Raw genomic sequence first — 24,393 nt, forward strand, 5'->3', positions numbered from 1 at the left:
TTTATCAGGGCCGGGCCCCTTGCTGCTGCCACCACAGTTGCTGTCTGTGGAGCAATCAGGGGGAGCGATCGGGCCCCCACTCGTACCGCCTTGAACCGGCACTGCCCACTCACCTGCTCCACCATCCCGCTGTGGTCCCATTCTCGTCAGGGCCCACTGGGGCCCGGCAGTGCCTCCACTGCCGTCCGCTCACAGCGCTGCATCGCCTGCCATGTTCCACGCCGCCCCCTGGTGGTCAGCACACATCATAGTGTGCGGTCGAACAACCGCCCGAGGGGACAATTTGCATGTCAGGCTTTTATTATATAGGATGTGCAATACTTTACATAAGGAATGTGAGATAAGAGTAAACTCAGCGTTTAAATCAATGAGTTTTTAATAATGATTTTAACATTACCATTTTTATAAAGTACATACACCTTTGTTTAAAACCTTTAAGGATGAGGTTTACTCAACTAATTCTCAAGGGATAACTTTTCACCACTACCCCCCAAAAGAGAAAAGCCAAATTAGGTATATATACTGTTCAATTATTTATGCCTAAATTCCATTATAAAATCATTTGGTGAGCATTTGTACTTATAAGAATAATTTTTTAGTGAGTTTGGATCACTTTTCAAATAAAAACAGCAATAATAATTTATGAAAATAATAGCATATTTACATCCATGTAATTTATTACATCTCTTTATGAAAATACGTGGATATGTTAAGAAATTTCAAGTAAGAGAAGCATATATAATAAATTATATTACTTTCCCACCACATACTCCTAGTTCCACTTTCTAGAGATAATGCCATTTATAATTATTTGATTGTCCTTCCAGATATTGGTCATATATAAAATATACATATATTTTAATGGAATGTATGTCTGCTGTATTTTATTTTAGGTTGTAATTGCTAGAGGTTGGCTAACCATAGCAGCAAAGGTAATCTCTAGTATTTGCAGGAATTCACCCTGTTGTCTGCCTGACTATATACTAGTAGTTATGTAATAAACTCTAGTGCCTGACGGAAACCATCAGTACTTTGTTTAGTGTTAGCTGATGGTTGGTAGTTTAAGAACATGTTGAGCTGCATCCTGTGAGTTTAGCTTCCATTCCTATGATGGAATGGTGATGGGGGTTAATGATTGGTGATAGAATATATAACAAGATGATAAAATGGGGCTCCTCTGTGACATAAGTGCAATTTTTGTGATTTAATTTATTGTGGCTTTGAATTTAGAATGCCAGTAAGATTCAGTTGAGGAATTCCTGTGAGAATGTTATATTTAATCTTTACTGCTCTCAAATTTGTAAAGAAGAACTATTGCTACTGTATTCGAAAATAAAATGCATTGAAATTTAAAAAATGTAAATTTGCTAATGATTGGAAAAAAACCAACAATTTTTAATTGAATCTCAGAATATTTGGTTAACTTTTAAAGTGAACTCAGCCAGAGTTCCTGGGTGCAGTCAGAGAATTGCAGTGCATTGGTAAAGGAGCTTCCACATTTTTACAATGTGAACCTTGGATGAAAGCTTTTTCACTTTTAGGAAGAAGGATCAAAAGTAACTGGGGAAGGATTATGCTGCTGGTAGGCGTTGACGTGTAATGTACTTGGTGTTCTTTGATCTGATAGCTCATGATAGGTTTAGTTGGTTACCATGGTTTCGTTTCATTTCCTGCAAACCTTCTTGTTGTGCTATTTGGAATATGTGGAAAATAATGTTCTGCAGAATAATTTTTGAAAAAGGTTTTCTGCTTTTATTTAAGATTATGAATTACTTTTTGGGAAATTTTCTGGATATAAGAGTATGTGAATAACACATGTGTTGACAATTGCATTTAGTAGTCCTGCAGTACCAGCATTGTTATTGATAAAAAGGATAGCATAATTTACTTTAAAATGTAATACCATGTCATCAATGCCATAAGCTTTCAAAAAATATTGGTATAATGATTCCAGTTTATATGAAGGATCCTTAGGTCAAGTATGCTTTAATAAAACAGTCAAAAGTATTGATATGACACAGTAGGGAGTGGATAGTTTAATATAAGGCACTACTTACTTTAATAAAATAGATGTGTTTCTGAAAATGGTTGCAAGTTGAAATGTAAATGCTCAAGAGTTTATAGCTGTTTTAAAAGATTATTTAGTTTTTCCTAACATATATACAACACAGAAAACATTTAATGTAAAAAGCTGAAGGAAAAGCAAAAGAAATCATCTATAATCCTACTACCTAGAGACAACAAGCACTGTAAAAATTGCACTGTAACTCTAATACTTTCCTGGTTAAAGAGATGGTTCTGTACCAGGGATCATTTCCATGGTATACTTTTAAATTAGCTATACATCATGAGTATTTTCCATGTCAGTAAATGTATGGAAAGTTTGCTATTTGAATTAATTCTTCATAAGGTCAAGTTTTATATCCCAAATTTTTAAAAATTCTGGTTTTCACTTATTATATTTACTTATTTAAATTTAGGTCCATCATAACGTTTGATTTTATTAAAATGTACAATATAGAAACTGTAAAAAGCAGAAATGTAGGAAAAGAAATATTTTACCGGTCTCATTGGCCACAAAATAAGTAGTATTTTGGCACTTAAAACAAGTTTTTATGTTGTTTCTTTTTTCTTTTTTTAATCTTAGAGGAAGGGGGGGCGGGGGAGAGGGAAACATTGATGTAAGAGAGAAACATCAATCAGTTGCCTCCTATAAATGTCCTGACCGGGGATGGCACCCGCAACCTGGGAATGTGCCCTGAACCCGCCTCCTTTTGGGGTACGGGGCGATAGTCCAACCAACTGAGCCATACCGGCCAGGGCTTATTACTTTGTTTTTAAATACACACCCACCTACCCACACACACATACATACATATACATTCTTGGCCTTTTGGCTACAGTCAAGTGTAGTAAAAAAAATTATAATGATACTCTTCTGGGTGCTGGGGATAAAAGGATAAATAAACAGTCAAGATCCCTGGCCATATGGAATTTATTAGGGAGTGAGAGGATTAAACTTTAATGAGACCGTCCCATATATAGAGTTAAAACTGAGACATTGCTATGGTAGGAAAAGGACAGGAAGTATGACTGTATACAGGAAAATCTGATGTAAATTCAAGGAGTTTAATAAGATGGGTTTCTGTCAGATTTTGTCTTATTTAGAGGTAGGTCCTTCATTTTGGGAAATACTGTAAGCTGCTGCTTCTCGCCCTCACCACACACCTCTTTTTCTTGCTCGTCCCAGAAGACAGTGAATTGTGGTCAGTTCAGAGGAGCCTATTCTCTCTAGTTTGTCAGAGCTCTTGTTGTTTATCAAGCTCTCAGTTCCATTGTAATTTCTTTTTTTGTGTTTTTTTATCAAGTCATATGTTTGTTTCCACAATAAAAGGACATATATCTGTAGTTCATCTGGCCACTAGACAGGTGATGAAACCTTTCAAGGAATACTTTCATCACATGGAGCTGAACTTCGAAGTGTTTTAATTTTCCTCCCAATAGAGTTAACATATCTTAGAAATGTCTGGAATAAATACATTTATATTTGGATATCTCTTTTATACACCACATCCACACAAACACGTGGACACATTTCTTTCTCTGAAGATAATTTTGTCATAATTCTAGGGCAAATATCAGTCTTTTGTCATTTAGGCTGTCAGCTATTCAAGGATAGGCTTCTGTCTTGTCAAAGTACAGAGAATTAGTGCATTTTCCCTCACAGTATAATGTGCAAAGTAATAAATATGCAATAAGTATACAAATTGATTAAGATATTGCTTATTTTGGGAAAAACTATCTTTTTATTCTTTAAATTTCAGTGGATTTTATAAACTGGAACACCCATTTGACTAAGAAAGAGCATGGGGTTCCAAACAATTATACAGCTTTTTCTAGTTAGATTTTGCCAGAACACACAGATTTCAGAATTTTGGAACACACCAATTTTAGATTTACCAGACTATAGCAATAGAAAATGGGAAAAGAAACTTTTCTTTTTTTGCTCCCCCCACCCTCCCCCATTTTTCAGATTTACGTATAAGCTATTTTACTAAAGCATCCTATCTAATAATGGACAAACATGGTAATTGATCATACCTTCGCTATGCATCCCATTGGCTAATCAGTGCGATATGCAAATTAACCACCAACAAAGATGGTGGCTAATTTGCATACTGCAGGCAGGGCGGGACAGAGCAGCTGCCAGTGCGAGCTGCCATCCCAGGCTGCAGGCCGACCCCAGAAGCCCCAGAAGCCGGTGATTGGGGGGAGATGGGGGCCCCCTGCCCAGGTCTGACACCTCTGGCGGAGGCGTCAGGCCTGGGCAAGGGGCTGATCTGGCGATCGGAGGGTGATGGGGGTCGACGCCTCTGGCTGAGGTGTCAGGCCTGGGCAAGGGCGGAGCTGGAGATGGGGGTCCCCTGCCCAGGCCTGAAGCCAGGGTCAGAGGTGTCAGGCCTGGGTGGGAGGCGGAGCCATCAATCGGAGGGGTCTGGGGGGGTCCCCTGCCCAGGCCTGAAGCCTGGGCCAGAGGCTCAGGCCTGGGGGGGCCGGGGGGGGGTGCCGCAAGCCGGCGATTGGTGTGAACTACAGAGGAAACACCTTTTCTGACCGCTCATTGGTTAAGCTCCTTGTGCCACTGGTAATATTCTTAGTAACTTGGGTAATATGAATCCAAAAAGGTGATCTAGGGTTTTTCACCACACTCCTGGCCAAAAAAATGAAGGTCCACTGCTGGAGGGCTAAGAAATGTCATATCCTGCCCTAGCCGGTTTGGCTCAGTGGATAATGCCTTGGCCTGCCGATGGCAGGGTCTGGTTCAGTTCTGACCATGGGCATGTACCTAGGTTGCAGGCTCCTCCCTGGCCGGGGCCCAGGTCAGGGCTCATGTAGGAGGAAACCAATCAAAGTGTTCCTCTCATTTTGATGTTTCTCTCTGTCTTTCCCTTTCTCTTCCATATTCTCTAAAAATCAATGGAAACATATCCTCAGGTGAGGATAAAAAAAACAATAAAGAAATTATTATTACATGAAAGGCACATCTTGAAAATGCCTAAAGAAAGTTGTCATTTTTTCATGGTGAAGGGACTGGAGTCCGTGTTGATGACAACAACTTGGTGACTGCAGTGACTGGCAGTGGCTGCAGCAGCAGGTGATGGGGCTGGTGCCTTCCCCTGATCAGCCCGGTCACCTCCCACAAAGGGAGGCCAGACTGCGGCTTAGGCCCGCTCCCCAAGGGGAGCAGGGAGCGGGCCTAAGCCGTCAGTAGGACATCCCCTGAGGGCTCCCACTATGTGAGAGGGGGCAGGCTGGGCTGAGGGACACCCCCCACCCCCAAGTGCATGAATTTCATGCACTGGGTCCCTAGTATACATATATATATACACATACATATTATTTGAATATCAATATAACATATATAAAAATATAATTCATGCCATTTTAAGCATTAATATCAACAACCATTATATATATGGTTGATATTTAACTAGTTAAAGTTTAACCAGTTGAGTCTGACATTTAAACAATAAATGTGATGAATTTTGAAGATGTGAAGAAAAGAGATTTGTGGTTTTCTCTTTTACAAACTTAATCTTTGTCATATTAAATACATAGAGAGGTTAATGAGTTATGCAGCAGTATCCAAGTCTGTTTACAAAGAGTATTTTTTTTCTTAACACGTTGCATACCGCATAGAAATCTCTAAGACATACGCCAGGGACCGCACGTTTTTGGGAAAACTGCACGTTATTTAAATCATCATAATGCACTTTAGGGGTTGTTTTTCAATAATTATAACATTTTTATTTACAAAAACAATTAAACAATTAAAGTTCCTAGTACTTTTTTAACGTATGGTACTACGTAAAACATTTTCCTCTATGAAGAGGGACCAAACAAAATTTACATAAGTATCTAGATTCGCTCCTTTTTCCATGGGCGTGAAAAATGAGAACACTCGTGAGCGGTCCCTAACAGATGGCGTGAAACAGAGAAAACTCCTGAGCAGTATGAAATGTGTTAATTTTAGATTTGGCCTTTATGACCTTTCATTTTTCAACTGATATGAGTAAAAAATATTGAAGCCAAAAATAATTGAAGTCTTTATAAATGTCATGTAAGCATTCATACATGTGGCTTTAGAGTCCAGTATAGGTGTTTTTAGTGCATTGGTGAAGCCTTTTATTTTCCCTTGCACTAGACATGTCTCTATCGAGATTCAATCATATTCATGTCTGTCCTGTAACTAAAAATATTAGTAATCTTCACTTCTCCTCTGTCAATAAAAATAATTTCTATTAGTTGAGCTGAGGAGAAAATGGAAAGTTCTCATATATATCCTATATAATAAAAGGCTAATATGCAAGTAGACTGAATGGCAGAACAACCGAACAACTGGTTGCTGTGACGTGCATTGACCACCAGGGGCATGCAGAACATGGCGGGAGTCAGCTGCGGCAGAATGGTGGAGCAGGTGAGCACAGGGCGCCAGACGAAGGTGGGGCACCAGTCACTGTCATCAGGGTGAGCCTCTGGTGGTTACTGAAAATTCTTTGCTCCCATGCACTGGGGTCCCACCTGGTGCTCGCACCTGCTGCCAGCGCCAGCCCCGCTCTCACCTGCTGCTGACACCCAGCACTGGTCCCCAGCAGTGGCTGCCAGCCCTGATCGCCCCTGAGGGCTTCTCCACCTCCCCCTGCTCCTGAGGGGTGATTGGGGCAGCAGCTGCCACTCACACCCACTGATAGCACCAGCCCCAAATGCTCCGTGCAGTCAGCCGGTGAGAGCAGGGCTGCCACCGTCAGCATGTGGGAGCGGCAGCGGTGGGAGCAGGGCTGCTGGCAGACGGGACTGGGGGCCGCGGTGGGAGGGGCTGGGCAGGGGCACAGAGGATGGGCCGAGACCCGCCCCTGTGCACACCGCAGCCTTGCGGCCCACAGTTCCTTTCAAGGTGCACAAATTTGTACACTGGGCCCCCAGTATATGGATAATTATGAATATGTATATTCATAATTATAGTAGAATTTTTCAAATTTCTGAAACTTGCCACGGATAGAGATATTTTTTCAAATCACACATATTATGAAAAATGACTTCTGTTATTTATCCAAAGAGATGTATTTGGATTTGTTAAGGAATGAGTAGTTATGGGAGTTCCCTTGTACATAAGTCACTTTTCCCATTCTGCTTCTAGATTCTTTGACTTTGACTTTTGACAGTTTGATTATGTGTCTCGGTATGGACCTCTTTCAGTTCACCCTGCTTGAAGCTCTCTGAGCTTATTGGATTTGGGTGTCAGTTTCTTTCCTCTGATTTGGGAAGTTTTCAGCCTTTGTTTCTTCAGATAAGCTCTCTGTCCCTTCCTCTCATCTGCTACCATAGGAGTTTCACTTTCATTCCTTCATTCTTCTTTCTGTGACTCTGTCTCAATAATTTGAAATGCAATTTTGCTGAATCTTCTGCTTGATCAGGTCTGATGTTGAATATTTTTAATCGCTGTATTAATGAACTTCAAATTTTGTTTTGTTCTTTTCTATCATTTCTATCTCTTTGTTGATCCTTTTATTTTGTTTATGCATCATTTTCCTGATTTCATTTAGTTGTCTATTTGTGCTCTGTTTCGGATCATTGAAATCCTTTAAGAAACTTATTTTGAATTCTTTGTCAGGTCATTACTAGAGCTGTTCCTCTGGGGTTGGTTTCTGGAGATTTATTTTTGTTCCATAGATTGGGCCATGTTTCCCTGGTTCTTCATGTGATTTGTGATTTTATTGCTGAGTTTTATACATTTTTAAAAACAGCCACTTCTCCAAGTTTTTATAGGCTGACTTCATACAGAGGAAAACCTTCACTAATCAGCCCAGGTAAAGATTTGGTAGGCCAGATAAACATTTTAGGAGATGTTATGTGATTTCTCTGGGCTTGTGTGTATGTGATTCACCCATTAGAGAGGCTGTCAGTTTGTCCTAACCTCTTATACCATCTGGTGTCTGTGGTACTGCAGGTTCCCTTTTACTCCCCTTGTTCTCCATAGCCCCAAAGAATGCCAGCTCCCTGTAAGCTCCCCAGATCAAGCAAGACATATACCAGTCCCCTGGGCAGCTTTCTGCAAATCTGGGCACATGTCCCACTCTTCTCCCTCCCTTATTCTGATTAATAGACCTGATTGCACCAAATCAAGCCAACATTTTTCTGGGGCACCATAGGCTCTCTGATGCTGCTGCAAGCTGCCCCTGCTTTCCCTTGCTTTCAGCATACCCCATCACCCAAACTGCCAGTTCCATTAGAACTCTAAATTAGGCAGGATGGTAACCAGTCCTTTGGGCAGCCCTCCGAAAAGCCAGAATGTTAGACACATGTTCCACTGTTCTCCCTGCTCCTCCCGCCAATACCCAGAGAGAAGCCACAAACCAAGCCGAATTATACTGACTGAGGAAGGGGCAATCTAATCTAATAAAAGATTGACTGTAACTTCGCTACACCCCAAGCCATGCCTACCAGCCAATCTATATTTGCATATAGAGCGACTATATGCAAATTAACCCAACTAAGATGGTGGCTGGCAGCCACGGAGCTGGAGCAAGCAGGAGGCTTGGTTGCCCTGGCCAGCTCTGGCCTCCGTTAAAGAAAACAAAGTTTCAATTATAGAAGACAAATAAATCCCAGATACCTGCTTCCAGCCAGCCTCCACTGGGAGCTTGGGTGGCTGGGGGCCAAGGTCAGCCTGCAAACAGCCATCAGCCCCTCACCCAAGCTGGCCACACCCTCATGGGGTGAGGGTCCCTGCTGGGGGTCTTGGCCAGCCTGCAAACAGCCATCAGCCCCTCACCCAGGTTGGCCAGGGGACCCCCCACCCTGAAAGGGCTGTGGCCAGCCTGCAAACAGCCATCAACCCCTCACCCAGGCTGGCCAGGCACCCCAGCGGGACCCCCACCCTGATCTGGGACACCCTTCAGGGCAAACCAGCCAAGCCCCACCCATGCACCAGGCATATAATAAAAGGGTAATATGCAAATTGACCCTAACAGCAGAAGGACTGGGAATGACTGGTCACTATGACACACACTGATCACCAGGGGGCAGATGCTCAATGCAGGAGCTGCCCCCTGGTGGTCAGTGTGCTCCCATAGGAGGAGCTCTGCTCAGCCACAAGCCAGGCTGCCGGCTGCCAGCACAGCAGTGATGGCGGGAGCCTCTCCCACCTCAGCAGCGCTAAGGATGTCTGACTGCAGCTTAGGCCTGGTCCCCGCTGGCAAGTGGACATCCCCTGAGGGCTCCCGGGCTGCCAGAGGGATGTTTGACTGCCAGCTTAGGCCTAGTTCCCTAGGGAGCAGGCCTAAGCCAGCAGGTGGACATCCTCTGAGGGGTCCCAGACTGTGAGAGGGCACAAGCCGGGCTGAGGGACCCCCCCGAGTGCACAGATTTTTGTGCACTGGGCCTCTAGTCATGGATAAAATAAAACAGCTCTTCTCTCCTGTTCCAGTATAGTTGTTCTGGGCTTTGTGCTTTCCTGGGGTCCTACGATTTCTTAAATGGTTTCCTAAGATCTCATATAGAATTTTGGTTCATATATTATTGCTAATTCAATGTCTTTAAGAGGAACAGGGACTGGGACTTTCTATTCCTCTGTCTCTTGTATATTTTTTATACACATGACCCTTATCAAATATACTGACTGTTTCCTCTGGTTTATCCTCCCTCCCACCCCTCCTTAAATTGTCCGGTGTACCCTGAGTCAGACAGTGGTTCTCAACCTTCCTAATGCCGCGACCCTTTAATACAGTTCCTCATGTTGTGGTGACCCCCAATCATAAAATTATTTTTCGTTGCTACTTCATAACTGTAATTTTGCTACTGTTATGAATCATAATGTAAATATCTGATATGCAGGATGTATTTTCATTGTTCGCGACCCACAGGTTGAGAACTGCTGGAACAGGTCTCTTATGAATATCTCATGTTATCCTCAAGTTAAAATAGTTGCCCTAGGGTCTTGTCATTGTTCTGAGGGAGTGTTCCTCCCTCCTCCTGATGCCCATCTGCTCCTTTCAGATAATTGTGTTAGCTTTTGGCTCTGCTTCTGCTTTCAGTGGTGGTCATTCTGCAAGCTATAGATTATCTCCTCTTGCTAGGTCTTTCAGAATTTTTCCTAAGGGTTGGAATAGATGTTTTCTGCCAGATTTTAAAGCTTGCTAAGAAATCTATCCACAAGTTAGGCATTTTTATTTTCAGGGATGGTACTTCCTCTTCAAGATTATACTTGGTTCTCTACTGAATAGATTTATGCCTGTACTGATCATATGGTTATTAATTTATTTTCTGAAAAGATGTCCACATATTCCCTGAGTATGCCTAGGAACAAAGTATCAGTAATACTCTATTTACATGGCTGCCTGTCTTTACAAATGAATTGAGGTATTCCAGGGTAGGAATTAAGTCTTATCTTAGTTTCCTTGAACCTCATGCAGTGCTTGACATATATTGGGCTTATTTAATAAAATTGCATTAGATACTTGTCAGATTTAGAATACTTCCCTATGATATAGTCCTTTCCATAAATAAGGAACTAAAAGAAGCCATTTTCCCCATTCTATTTATTGCTCTTATCTAAGGATCTCTTAAGTGGACAGATATTTTTGATTCCTTTGTTGTGTTGCTCTAAAAGATATATAACCCAATTATTGGGCTTTTAATGACTTTTTTGGCCCTGTGGTTTTAAATATAAATAAGTACATATGGTTGTAGTTCAGAACATGGCTTTGCAATCAGACAGACAGTCCTGGAGTCAAATCTATTTCCAGCACTTTCTGAATGACTCAAAAAATATTAAATAGAATTATTAAGATGAACACACACAGATATATTATAAGCTTTTTACTTATTAGCCAACAAATGACAACACTGGCTTTTCTGATCATTCTTTGTTTCCAACTAACAGATTGATTATATATGATGCCTAATATCTTTGTTAGAGACAAGAAGCTACATAAAAATAACCCTAGAAATAGGCCCTGGCCAGGTAGCTTAGTTATTTAGAGTGTCACCCCGCTACACCAAGATTGTGGGTTCAATTCCTGGTCAGGGTACGTACAAGAATCAACCAATGAATACATAAATAAATGAAATAACAAATTGATGTTTCTCTCTTAGTCTCTCTCTCTCCCCCTCCCTCCATCCCTTTCTCCCTTCCCATCTCTCTCTGAAAAAAATTAGTTTATTGCTTCCACAGCTTGAAATCCTGGTCTGGTTGTATTTAAAATCTGATGAGAACAGTATCTATTAGTTTAAAGTAAGTCTTTATATTAGAAACCAAGACAACTAATCACAAAGGAATAAATGCTGTGGAATTCCATTTACATAAAATAGTAGAAAATTACAGTAATAAGAAGTTGTTGGCTAGGACAAGGGGCAGAAGAATAGGGTGTAAGAATAGGGTGTAAAAGGACACGAGGCTACTTTGGGGGGTGTTGGGAATGTTCTGAATCTTGACTTTGAAAGTAGCAAATTAGAAGTTGATTTTAGTAATATAGTTAGATTCAAGAACTCTCAGTTCAATAATTGGGGACAATGTAGATCAGGGAGAGACAACTCAAAGCCCGTAGCAATCTCTGGGATAGTTCTGTATTCAGACACTAAAATTTTAGTAGTAGTATATTCATGATAATGAACCTGAATCTTCAGGTTGAAATTGTAGTTTGTATATGATTCTGAGAATTGTGTAGTTTATACAGAAATGATTAAATAAAAGCATTTTGTTGTTTAAAGGAATTAAATAGCAATCTGGAAAATACATATATGAAGGTATGCACTTGTTTTTGTAGTACACACCACTTGTATACATGTGTAGAACTCTGCAAGGACTCACACACATATATAGCTCCATGCTTTTGTAGACTTTAGTGGCTTTTTATCTTTAAGCAGTAGACTCATAAAAATAAGATTTTAATAAGCTTTTAGTGGGGCTGACCACCAACTCTTAAATAAGCCACATCTGTTAATTATACAAATAAATTGATCGTCTCTGGACCTAACCTGGTTTTGCGAAGATTGTAATGTGTTTACAATACTTTTTATAACTAAACATATATTTACTTATTGACTGGGCATAATACTTAATATTGTTTCTCTGATTTAATGAAAACAGAGCATAGCAGAAGTTACTATAATTGATTCACTATATTAGAAAAGTTGTTTTTCATTTACTGCCAATCGTAATTATAAAAAGCAGTTTCATGCTATACAGTTCATCACACGAAGAGCTTTACAGCTCTGTATGTGACAAATACTATATCATAATTATTGCTTTTAAAAATTACACCCAACAAAAGTCTAGTAATCTGCTCAATTTTGGGGATTTTATTGCTCACATGTAGTTTTTTTAGAGTACTTTTTATTGTTATATTTAGCTGGCCAACTTAGAGGAAAGTATTAATGAAGTCTTTACTAATCTATTCAACAGCCATTTACTTAGGGCCTAGTATGTGCCCAGCACTGTGTCAGTCTCTAGTGCTTTTAACAGTGAAACTAATAACTGATTCTTAAGGGCCCGGGGCTTGCTAGAGTGTTTGGACTTGTTCTTATAGGCAGTAGTGAACCATTAACAATTTTCAAGAGGGAAAGGGATGTCATAGGCTCTCTTTGGAATAAGCTCCAGTGTATGTAAACAGAATGGGTGCAGTTTGCAAAGATTCAGAAAGGTCAATCAGTAAATAAAAGTTTAAGTATAAAGGGAGATTGCAGAATCTCATATAATTGTGAAAGTTTGGTAGGGTTGACTGTGTGGGTGGTGGTAAAGGAATGGTTTGCTGAGGGGAAGAAGCTCTGAGAGGGTTGGTAAGTTTGTTTGAGGACCTGTTGAATTGGCTGCCGGCCGGGGCCTTCCTTCATTCCGCGCCACCTCCTGGTGGTTAGCACACGTCCTCACGAGCAGTTGAACTCCCGAGGGGACAGTTTGCATATTAGGCTTTTATTATATAGGATATTTAAAAACAAATGTATATTCTTAAGTTCCATAATATAACACATCTGTATGGATTCTGTTTCTGATTGACTTTCTTCCAGACTAAGGCTGTTGACTGTTGTTTGGAAACTCCTTTCTTTACTTTGTGTGTTTTTCTTTTAATAGATTTATTGTAAAATAAAACATAGAGAAAAGTATATAAAACATGTACATTTTTAAATGTATTACATTTAAATATATGTAAACAATATAATGCATACTACATCAAGATATAATAATAGTTAGAAATTTCCCATTTCCCTTTCTTATCACTATCTCTACTTTCCACATTATTGTTCACCACTCTACTCATGTTATAATTATCTTTTAAATGTTTTCTTTATAGTCTTACATATATACATTCATATATAATGCTGTTAGATTTTGCCTGCCTTTATACTTTATATATTTGAATGACACTGTATATATTCTTTTGTGTTTTGTTCTTTTTTCTCCAACATTTTAAAAATTCATCCGTGCTGCCCTAACCGGTTTGGCTCAGTGGAGAGCGTCAGCCTGTGGACTGAAGGGTCCCAGGTTCCATTGCAGTCCAGGGCATGTACTTTGGTTGCGGGCACATCCCTAGTAGGGAGTGTTCAGGAGGCAGCTGAATCAATGTTTCTCTCTCATTGATGTTTCTAACTCTCTATACCTCTCCCTTTCTCTCTGTAAAATATCAATAAGAAAATATATTAAAAAAATTAATCCATGTTGTTGAATATATGTTTTCCTTGCTGTATGTATTTCCTTGCTGTATAGTATTTCATTGTATTAGGGTTCTCTAGAGAAGCAGAACCAATAGTATGATACATGCACACACACACACACACACATCTTGAAAGGGATTTATTATAAGGAATTGGGTCACATGATTGTGGAGTCTGGTAAGTCCAAATCTGTAGTGTGAGCTAGTAGACTCAAGACCCAGAAGAGCCAGTGGTGCATATAAAGTCCAAAGTCCTGGATAATTCCCTCTTGCTCAGTGAGGCCAGTCTTTTTGTTTTATTTAGCCCTTGAATGGACTGGATGAGGTCCACCCAATTAGGGAGAGCATCAGCTTGACCCAGAGTTCACTGATTTAAATGTTAATCTCATCTGAAACACCCTCCAAGTTCACATATAAAATTAACTAGCATAGTATGTATACCACATTTTTTTAAACTGGGAATTTGTGTGATTTCTAGGTTTTGAACATTGCTGCTTGCTGTGTGTGTGTGTGTATCCTAGTGTGCATAAGCACTCATACTGTCTGGGATATTACCCAGGATTGCTGGGTCACAGGGTATGCATTTATTCAACTTTACTAGATAATATAAAACCTTGCTGTGAAGCAATACACTGGGTGTTGATTACATTAGATCTTCTTTCTCTTGCTACTGCTTGGTATTGTTAGACTCGTTAAATGTTGCCATTCTGAGGATTTAACTTGCATTTACTGGACTTCTGTGCACCTTTTCACGCTTACCCTCTTAGTGTGGGTATATTTTTGTTTACTGTATAAGCTAGTGTTTTCAGTAATTTCTTTAATTACCTCTTTGTTTTCTTATCCTGCTATTTTCTCTTTCCAGAATTCCTATTATTTAAATGTTGGACCACCTGGATTGATTATCTTATTTTTCATCTTTTTGTCTTTTTTCTCTTCTTCAGTATTTTCTCAACTTTATTTTTCTTTTAAGATTTTTACTTATGACATGTTTTCTTTTTTCTAATTATTTTTCTATGTATTCTATATGTATGTCTTTTTTACACCATCCTAATGTTTCTTGCTAAATCCTTAAGAATAGATATGGGAAACATTCTACTTCTGTTCTGGTGAGCATGCTGTTAATTAAAGGTTTCTCATCTCCTTGCATGGTTTGTTTCCTTTAGCTTTCTTTCTTTCTCTTTGTCCTTCATGCGGGAGATTCTTCTTAGATGTCAAGTGGTCCTTGGCTAATGGCTCATATTTAAATTCATTTGGCACTAAACAGCTGACCAGCAGTTCTGAGAGCTTGAGAGAAGCCTGCCAAGAATAATGTGATGTCTCCATTCTCAAGCCTTTCACTCTCTTATCAGGAAAATACAGGCCTTCTGAGAACCTGGGGGAATAAAGATTGAGGTCTCAGTCTTTAGCATTTAAAACTTTCACTTCGTTTTCAGTATTGTACGTCTGCCTTCAGCTCTTTCCCGTGTTCCTCCACTCAGCTCTTCTTGTTTTAGCTTACATAGAAAACAGAACGAAGTCTTCCACCAGAGTGGGGACGGGACGGCACGGGGAGGGTGGGGAAATATCTAACTGCTTCTTCAACAAACCTTCAGCCAATCCTTCTGTATCAGTGCCAGAGCCTCCTGGTACCAGAAGGAGGTTTAGGTAGGCACATGGGTTTGTTTCTTTCCTGGGATGATTTATCCCACCAAGGGACTGTTGTCATGGGTTCACATATTTTAATACTTTTGCCCACTTTACCATCCAAAATTATATAGCAGTATAGATAAAAGTATCCTAATAACAGGTTTAGATATAGAAAATATTTAAAAATTGTGTATAGCTATGTTCTCTCTTCCTTAGCCTTTCTTAGTGTTTAAGTGAATGCCTCATCATATTCTTGTCTCAGTTTTTTAAAAGTTTACCTTTATTGTTGAAAATATTACAGATGTCCCCTTTGTTTTTTTCTCCCCATTGACCCCCTCCACCCCGCACCCTCCCCTCTACGTCCAAGGGCTGTGCATATATGCATATAATTTCCCCAATTAATCTCTCCCTCGTTCCCATCTTGTCTCAGTTTTAACCTTCCTTCTGAGGGTATGTTTATGATTAGATGAATTTATAAGATATTTGTATTTCACTATTAGATCAGTTTCTTTGACTCTGATAAATAATACACAAATATATATTATAAATAGAATTGTTTGTAGGTTGGTTTCTGGAAATAGTTCTAACATTTTATTGTTAACTTAGACAAGTGTGTTGTATATGTTTTGTTTTCTGTTTGTTAACATAAAACATCTGTTAGCTTGGAGCTTTCCTTTGAAGAGATACTTCCAAATACTTTGGCCCAAATCAGAACTAATTCTTGATTTTAGAAAAAGTAAAGTATAATCCCAAAGGTTATTCTTTATACATATTTCCATCACTTTGTACCTCTAGAGCAAATTTTTAAAATACATTTTTATTGTTGATAGTATTACAGATATCTCCCATGAAAATTTTCCCACAAATTTTTTATGAATATGATTTACTTGCTAAAAAATAGAAAGGATGGTATGTTCACTTTTTTAAAGCTGGATGTTAGAATTATGTATTTTGAAATTCATCTGAATGCAACTGGGCACAGCATTAAACAGTTCTTTAAAACATGAAAACCAAGACCCAGAACTCTGGAGAAAAGACATTCTTTCTTGAAAGTGGTAATTATGTCCAACAGCAGCAGTTCAAAGCAGATTGTCCCAATCTCTCTCTCTCTCTTTTCTGTTTAACTGTAGTACCATATGGAGATGGTACATCTTGTTGACCTTTATCTGGATCAGAGTTGGCCTGCACAGTTTCGAACATGTTCACCAAAGAATAAACAGCTATTTAAAAGCAAGGGCAGAGGCAGATAATAAGTATAAGAAAAATGAAAAGAAAATTTCCCTATAAAAGTGGAGAGAAAGTGGTTTAGCTTTATCAGTTTTTACAAATCAGTGCTCTGTAATCTAGAGTTCAGCATTGTCACTAGACCATTTAACATGTCCCACTTTGAATATAAGTATATTTACTGACCTTTCTCCTTTAAATTCAGAGACCTAACTCCCCGGGCACACTGGCAGGGTTCTCCTCGCCTCTCTCCTCCTCCCCTTTGCACTGCATTGTAGTCCGCTCTGTTTAACCACGTGATATACACTTATTCAGGGACACCCAGAAAAATTCGCAAAGAGCTCTTGCCTTTTTTTTATTTTACTATAAAATCAATCAGTGCAGACATGTTCCTATACAACCAGTGTTACCAGCTATTTATTGGACCCCCTTCAGTGCATATTCACTAAGCATCTTTTTTGTTTTACTTTATTGTTTGCTAACTCATTCTGTCACTCTCTGCAGTGGCCTAAGCCAACAGAGGAGGAGAAAGGGGATCGCCATTCATTGAACATACTATATACTTGGCTTTGACTTAAACATTCTTATGCAATCCTCACAACCACAGGGGTAGAGTGATATGTTATTCCTATTTTCAAGCTGCAGAATCTGAAAAATGATTTTCCCCAAATCACCCAGCTAAGAAGTGACAGGTCCAAGATTTAACTTTAATCTGTCTGATGCCAAAGCCCAAGGTTTTCTACTAAACCCCAGGAATTGCTTGCCCTTGGCCAAACCCTATTTCAGGACTGCAAGGGTGCTTTTGCATTTGGACATAAGCAGCAGCTTTCAGATCTTATGTAAGCTTAGGTGTGTGCACGCGCTTATTAAGAGATCTTATTAAGCAGTGAGTTTCTTGATTTTCACAGTGTGAGGGAGATATTGGTTTCACATGGTTTTATGAATCACTGTGTAGAAATAACTTTTCTATATAAGAATAAAATTATATACATTTTTTAAATTACTTTTTAGAAATCAATCCAAACATTAACTTTTAAAAATTCGGCATCTCATCTTATCTTTGTATTAACTTGTTTTTGTTTATCTATTTCCCATTGAGATGATCAAGGAAATAGAAACTTTATTATGAACTAACTAATATTTAATATCGTTCCTGGTGTCTTAAGTGTCTGTTGAGTAAATGACAATCTGTGAGTGGTAAACTTCTGTAAGGGAGGATTCTTTCTTTGCCTTTAGATTGGGCATCTTTTTTTATGGCTCTCTTTCGTAGAATAGACACAGCCATCACCTCCTCACGCAAAGATTTTCTGTCATGACTTTCAGATCAGGGAAGGGGAGGAGTCCTTATTTGTCTCCACTGTGGTGCTGATCTTTATGTAACTTCCAAAGTGAAAGAGAGTGCAGTGCAGAGTAGACAAAAGAAAGTGTGTAGTTCCTTTAGTAAAATTAATACAATTTTTCTTTTAAAAAATCGTAATTTTAAAATGGACATTCATATTTTTGTCCTTTGAAGTTAAGTTTTAATCAACCTATATTTTTATTTTAGTTATCTGATCAGTTCCCTTAAGATTGGAAGTTTGATTGATCTGAAAGTCAAGAGCTCTAATGTGGACTGAGGAGGAATTGGGAATCGTGCATGGGGTCTCTTGAAGTCACTGTGAGAAAGAGAAAAGTCAGACTTCTTAGACTTTTTCACCCAATAATCTAGGCAGCGGTTCTCAACCTGAGGGTCGCGACCCCTTTGGCTGTCTAACGACCCTTTCATGGGGGTCGCCTAAGACCATCCTGCATATCAGATATTTACATTACGATTCATAACAGTAGCAACATTACAGTTATGAAGTAGCAACAAAAATAATTTTATGGTTGGGTCACAGCATGAGGAACTGTATTTAAAGGGCCAGAAGGTTGAGAACCACTGACTAGAGGTAGACAGGAAATCCTCTTCTTGGATGGATTAGAAATAGTCCCCTTGTCAAGCATCAGGAAGTCACCCAGACTTCTCCTCCTGCAGTTTACCCATTCCAACCCAGGTGAGGCCAGCTTCCCTCTGCCCTGTGCCCCCAGACCTCTCAGATTTCAGAAGACAATTGAGTGATGAACGCCTCTGCCATTGCTTGGATAGTCTTTAAAGTGCTGTACCCACTTGTGGAAATGCCCATTGAAAATCATAAGCCCCTGTAGGAATAAAATGATCTGAAATATGAAGGGATTTTGCATTAAACAATGTTGTGTTTACTGTTATAAGAACTTATAAAAGCTAATATCGTGGCTTTCCATATTGATTTCTCAATAACAGATAATATACATTGACAAAGAGGAAATAATAAAGCAGAATATTAAACTGAAAAAAATCTTTTATATTTAACTTTGGTGTAGAAATTTACCTTCTAATTTTTAGGCTTACATTATAATGAAAATTTACTTGGGAGAAATAATCTTTAACATTAGAGGAAAATGGAGAAAGGGAAAGTAGAATATATGGATCATTCACTTGAGTGTGAATCAAATTTTTTTAAATTTTTTTAAATTTTTTTATTAAGTTATTACATATGTGTCCTTATCCCCACGTTACTCCCCTACCCCCCCACTCATGCCCTCACCCCCTTGTTGTCCATGTCCATTGGTTAGGCCTATATGCTTGCATATAAGTCCTTTGGTTGATCTCTCCCCCTTACCCCCACCCGCCCCTACCTTCCTTCCGAGGCCCGACAGTCCGATAGATGCCTCTCTGTCTCTGGATCTGTCCTTTTTCATCAGTTTATGTTGTTCATCATACCAGTGTGAATCAAATTTAATTGCATCTTAAGAACCAAAAAGTGAATAAATTTTATTTTAGAGAAAGGACCAGCCTGGATAAAATGTTGGGTTTTAGATTGAATAATTATTAAAGTCTAGTTTGAACTACAGAAACAGATACCTCAGGACGTTATAAATAATGATTTTGTTAAATTTTTAAAGGACATATTAAAAGGAAAATCTTAAGTTTCTAACGCCTGTCCTTCTGAAACCCAACCTATACTAGAATAATATTTTGCATAAGTTTGTAGTTCTATTTAAATACTTTATTTTAGTATCAAACAGGGTGTGATTTTAGTACTTTAGTTCACCTCTGTTCTGTGTATTTTTAACAGCGAAATTAAATGTATTCTCTATGATTTGTTTAGTTTTTAATTATGTTCACTCAGGGCTATCGTTGGGAGACCATGATGGTAGTCTTGGTGCCTTTTGGCGTCAGCTTTCATTAAAGTCAGTGCACATTCTTGCCTTTGTCTTGCAAGGACACTGGTGTTAGTCATGCCAACTTGGATCCATTTCTGAGGTTTGCTGCAGGGAGCAAAATACTGAAATTATCATAAAACTAAGCCATTCTTCTCCTGATTTTAAAATATGTAATCACAACACAACTCAGGAGTGAGAACAGAATTTCTAGAGTCCAATCGTTTTTTACTTATTTGCCATATATAGGGTGTCCCAAAATGTATACATACACTTTGAATAATTATAAAGGCAGTGTTTATGAAAATGTCTCATTTTCATTTAATAGCTACCAGCTGTTGCAGACATTTCTTGCCCAGACTCAGCAAGCAGACACAGAAAAATGACTTTGTAAAAGGGAGGAGCAAGTCAATGACCTTTGGCTAGGAAGAGCAAAAGTATGTTTCTGTTGTCACCCTGCCCACTGTGTGACATAGGTTCTGTAATCACTTCTACTTTAAATGAAGGCTGGTATCACGCTCAGGTGAGCTCTGAATGGAGCTTTCCCATCAAAAGACATTAATGCTGGTGTCTAAAGTACATTGAATATTTCTGTTGATCAACTTAAAGAGAACATGTTACTATAGAAATTTCATGTATGATGGAGTTGACCAATTGAATATTGAGTGTGTTCGAATAGGATAGGAGGTTTATTTTCCCATTTTTCCATTAAGCGTCCTGAAGTGACTTAAAAAATAAGAACAAATTTTTCCTTCTAGGGTGGGCATGTTTTTGGTCAGTTATCCCTAGTCATTGGGAATTCACTCTTTGTGTTCAAACGTTTAATTTTCTATATTCCAGACGATTCATAGAGATTAGCCATAGCTTATTTAACAAACAAAGCCACACAGGCAAATAGTGTTGTTTTCTTTCAGAAAGAATTTACGTGGTTACTTTTCTTAAAAACATCTTTCCCATTTCATTGAGGCAGATTTGGAAGTCAAACCAGAAACTTCAGGCTCTACTACGATGGAAAGCACTTTGTTGGGGAGAAGCGCTTTGAGTCCATCCACGATCTGGTGACTGATGGATTGATTACTCTCTATATTGAAACCAAGGCAGCAGAATACATTGCCAAGATGACGATAAACCCAATATATGAGCACATAGGATACACAACCTTAAACAGAGAGCCAGCATACCAAAAACATATGCCAGTCCTGAAAGAGACACATGATGATAAAGATTCTACAGGCCAGGATGGGGTGTCAGAAAAAAGGGTAAGCTACCATGAAACCACACTTTATCTTCTTCTCTTTGGGGTCCTTATAAAAAAGTCATTACTGCCAGCAGAGATCGACTGCTCCTAGTGCTTTGAAAGGATATGTGTTTTCCTTAATGTCTAGTTTCAGCGGTCCTGAGCTTTCCATATATCTAATTCTTATTTAAAATATTTTAGGTGTATTTTTGTACTTCTGTTTATTTCCTATTTTATCAGTTTCACAGTTTCAAAAATATTTCCTAGTAAAAAGGTTCAGGGGTTTTGTTCAGAAGCATAACTTATGGTCAAGAAAAGATGGCTATATTACATAAGAGATTGATTACTTTTTGTTTCCCTTAAAGATAATTTCCCATAGAAATAGTTCTTTTATTTATAAAAGTGATATATATCCTTATTTTAAAAATATATTATTAAATTAAGTTTATTAATAACTCATACTATTTTGATAATCAGGATTTATTTCATTGTGGACTCTTAGGAAATAATTGAATCAGGAAGATTTACTTTTATTAATTATAAGAGAATTTCAGTTTTCATTCTTTAATTACAATGTATTTAAGGTTAACAACATCAGAGATTTTCATTTCTTGACACTAAGATTATTTTACTTTGAAAATTGTCCCTGGTCTTCCCTCCAGTACAAGAAAAGTGGTGAATTTCCTGATGTTTTATGTCAGGGACGGGGAATGCCCAGCCTGAGGGCTGTGTAAAGCCTGGGAAACCATTTGTCTGGCCCTGCCAGAGGCTAATTTTTAAGTAGATAATTTTGTATGGCCTGCGAATGATGTTGTAAATATCTAAATGCCCCTTGGCATAAAAAAGGTTCTTCACCCCTATTTTATATTGAGTGGGATTTAGTTGGGGGGATTTTTATGTATTTTTATTGGAATCATGTTAATTTGTTATATTTAGTTGAGAATCTTTAAAGAAATGTAGTATTGTGTAGTGGTTTGAATTTGGATTCCGTCATGAAATAGATTAATGCACAGATTTTTCCATTTTACCAGTTGAGTGAATTTCAAAGTTACTTAAGTTTTCTGTGCTTTGATATACTTATATGTAAAGTTGTAATAATAATAATAAAGTTGTGAGGATTGATTGAACGAGATAGTATGTGTAAAATAACCAAACAGTGCTAGGAACATAGTAAGCACTCAGTATGAATTTGGTGATAAGATTATTATAACAACCTCAAGGCAGCATCCTAAAATACTTCCAGTTATCTTGGAGTATTTAGGTACAGAATGGAAATTTAAAATGTTCATTTTCAGTCCAAATTTTAGTTTCTGGCAGGTCTTAGAGTAGCATTTTGTGGCTACAGAGAAACAAACATCTTAAATTATAGACTATAGAGAATTTGTAGAAAATGGTTTTTAATTTACTCATATTTGTTAGGAACCACAAATCTTTTTGGGAAGTGACCAGAATTTAGAATCCTAAGTGTATGCTGTATTTAATTTTCTGTTCACTCTCTAGTTCCCATTTTCTCACTTTGTTTTTTTCCATTCATGACATTTTTCATTAATGCTTATATTTAGATATCTAATACTGTTATTATGTTTTATGCAGATGTGCTTGAATATTCTAAGTCAACATTTGTGAAATATTAAAAATGTATACATGTGAGTCTTTCAAAGTTGAACAGCCTAATGATAACCTTTGCAAATGTGTTCTCTATATACTTCTTCATCATCAAGGAACTTCAGCTAAAAACACTTAGCTGTTTAACATTGGTCTAGTGTCACTTAACTTCCTGGGACCTGGGCGATCCCTTCCACAAAGTGAAAATAATATTCACAGGTTGCAAGAATCTGAGGTGGAGAGTGCCTACAAGACCCTGTTAGCGCTAGCATTCGTGGTTCCCTATGTATTCTGGCAACATTACATGTTTCATTACCTGGGTTTTCTCGTGCTGATGGCCAGTGATAGCTATATAGAGTGAAATGGTTGGCACTGGAAAATACCTCTCTCCAGCAGTATGCAATTAAGAATCAATTTAAAAATTACCCTTTGCTTTAGACTGCATGCATCTTAAATCTAGTTGACTTAAAATCTACTTACTCAAAAATAGATTTATTTTATTTACAGGTGTCATCCAACAGGACAGGGATGATGGCCTGTTCAACAGCTTGAAACATTGATTCCCTGTCAGAGTGGATGACATTTGTAAGTAAAAACAATCATGTTTAACTGATTTAAATACCTATTGACACAAGTATAGTTTAATAAATATTTCACTGGGTCCTGAATAGCTGAAGCCCCTCTTGTTCATGATTCCTTTTCCTTAGAGGCAAGAAGTGTTGCTCTGCAGGAGTTGGTGTGCTGTGGTGGAAGGGACACTAGTGCTGGAATAAAGAGCTGGGTTCTAGTTCTGCAGGAATTGACTTCTGTGAGGCTGCATTTCCCCACCTTTCGTAGGAGGGCTCTGGACTAGGTGGTCCCCAGCATGGCTCCTGCAATGTGTGATCCTCAACGAGTGCAGGTGGTGAGGGGAGATGACACAGTACCCGGAAGAGCATCTTAACGTGGTCTTGAAAGGAGAAGTCTGTTTTTAGCTTGCATTAAGTTAAAGTTGTTTTTGCTTAGTTCAGGTTAGGATTACTCAAGTCATTTTAATAGACTTTCTAAATTCAGAATTTTGTTTATTTTTGCAAAATGGCTTTTTGCCCTTCATGTAAAAGATTTGTTTCCAGACTACTTAATGCTGTAAAAATAAATATTTCTCTAGGAATAAGGATAACCAAAAATTTAAGTTTATAAATTTATTAACTTCAGGGATAAATTAAAATCATAAATAATTGTTTTCCTTGGAATAATCCATGTCTTTAAAATCTATAAAACTTTTACATGAGAGAAACATTTCTGAATTTGTTGAATATAGAAAGTTATGTATTAGCTTCATATGTAATCATAACCAAGCTTGTGTATTCTTCTGAGTCACATAATTCTAAATTAAGGAAGCTTTTTGAGGGGGAAGGAGTTTCATAATTTCTATCTGCAGCTTGCACAGGGGTGTTTAGCTGAAACTATTATTTAAAACAGAACTATTTGATATCATTTGGACATAATATTTTAATTAGCATGTATTTAAATGTGAATACCCTTTGTCTCTTGTAGGTAAAGTCCTCCCCCATACCTTTGCCTATTTAATGAATATAACAGATGCTTTTTAAAATTTTATTTTTCAATTATAGTTAGCATTCAGTATTATTTTGTATTTCAGATGTACAGCAGAGTGGTTAGGCAATTATATACTTTACAAAGTGTTCCCCCCAGTACCACCTGGCACTTACATATTGTAATATAGTTATTACAATATTATTGACTATATTCTCTATGTGTTACAGATGCTTT

The 24,393-nt window shown here is 38.3% G+C and overlaps 1 protein-coding gene across 3 annotated transcripts in view; it reads left to right on the forward strand.

Moving 5' to 3' along the window:
- The window catches only part of CHN1 (chimerin 1), a 159,019-nt gene that overhangs the window by 58,740 nt on the left and 75,886 nt on the right, over positions 1–24,393 (forward strand). For 2 of the 3 annotated variants that reach the window (XM_036320021.1, XM_036320022.1), the window contains exon 7: positions 20,749–21,037. In XM_036320021.1, coding sequence (XP_036175914.1) covers positions 20,749–21,037 — 289 coding nt within the window. Of the gene's footprint in view, positions 1–20,748; positions 21,038–23,127; positions 23,206–24,393 lie in introns of those variants that run through there. The other variant, XM_036320023.1, reaches the window with a different exon arrangement.

This window comes from Myotis myotis, unplaced genomic scaffold, assembly GCF_014108235.1.
Source record: "Myotis myotis isolate mMyoMyo1 unplaced genomic scaffold, mMyoMyo1.p scaffold_m19_p_8, whole genome shotgun sequence".
Taxonomy (NCBI): Eukaryota; Metazoa; Chordata; class Mammalia; order Chiroptera; family Vespertilionidae; genus Myotis; species Myotis myotis.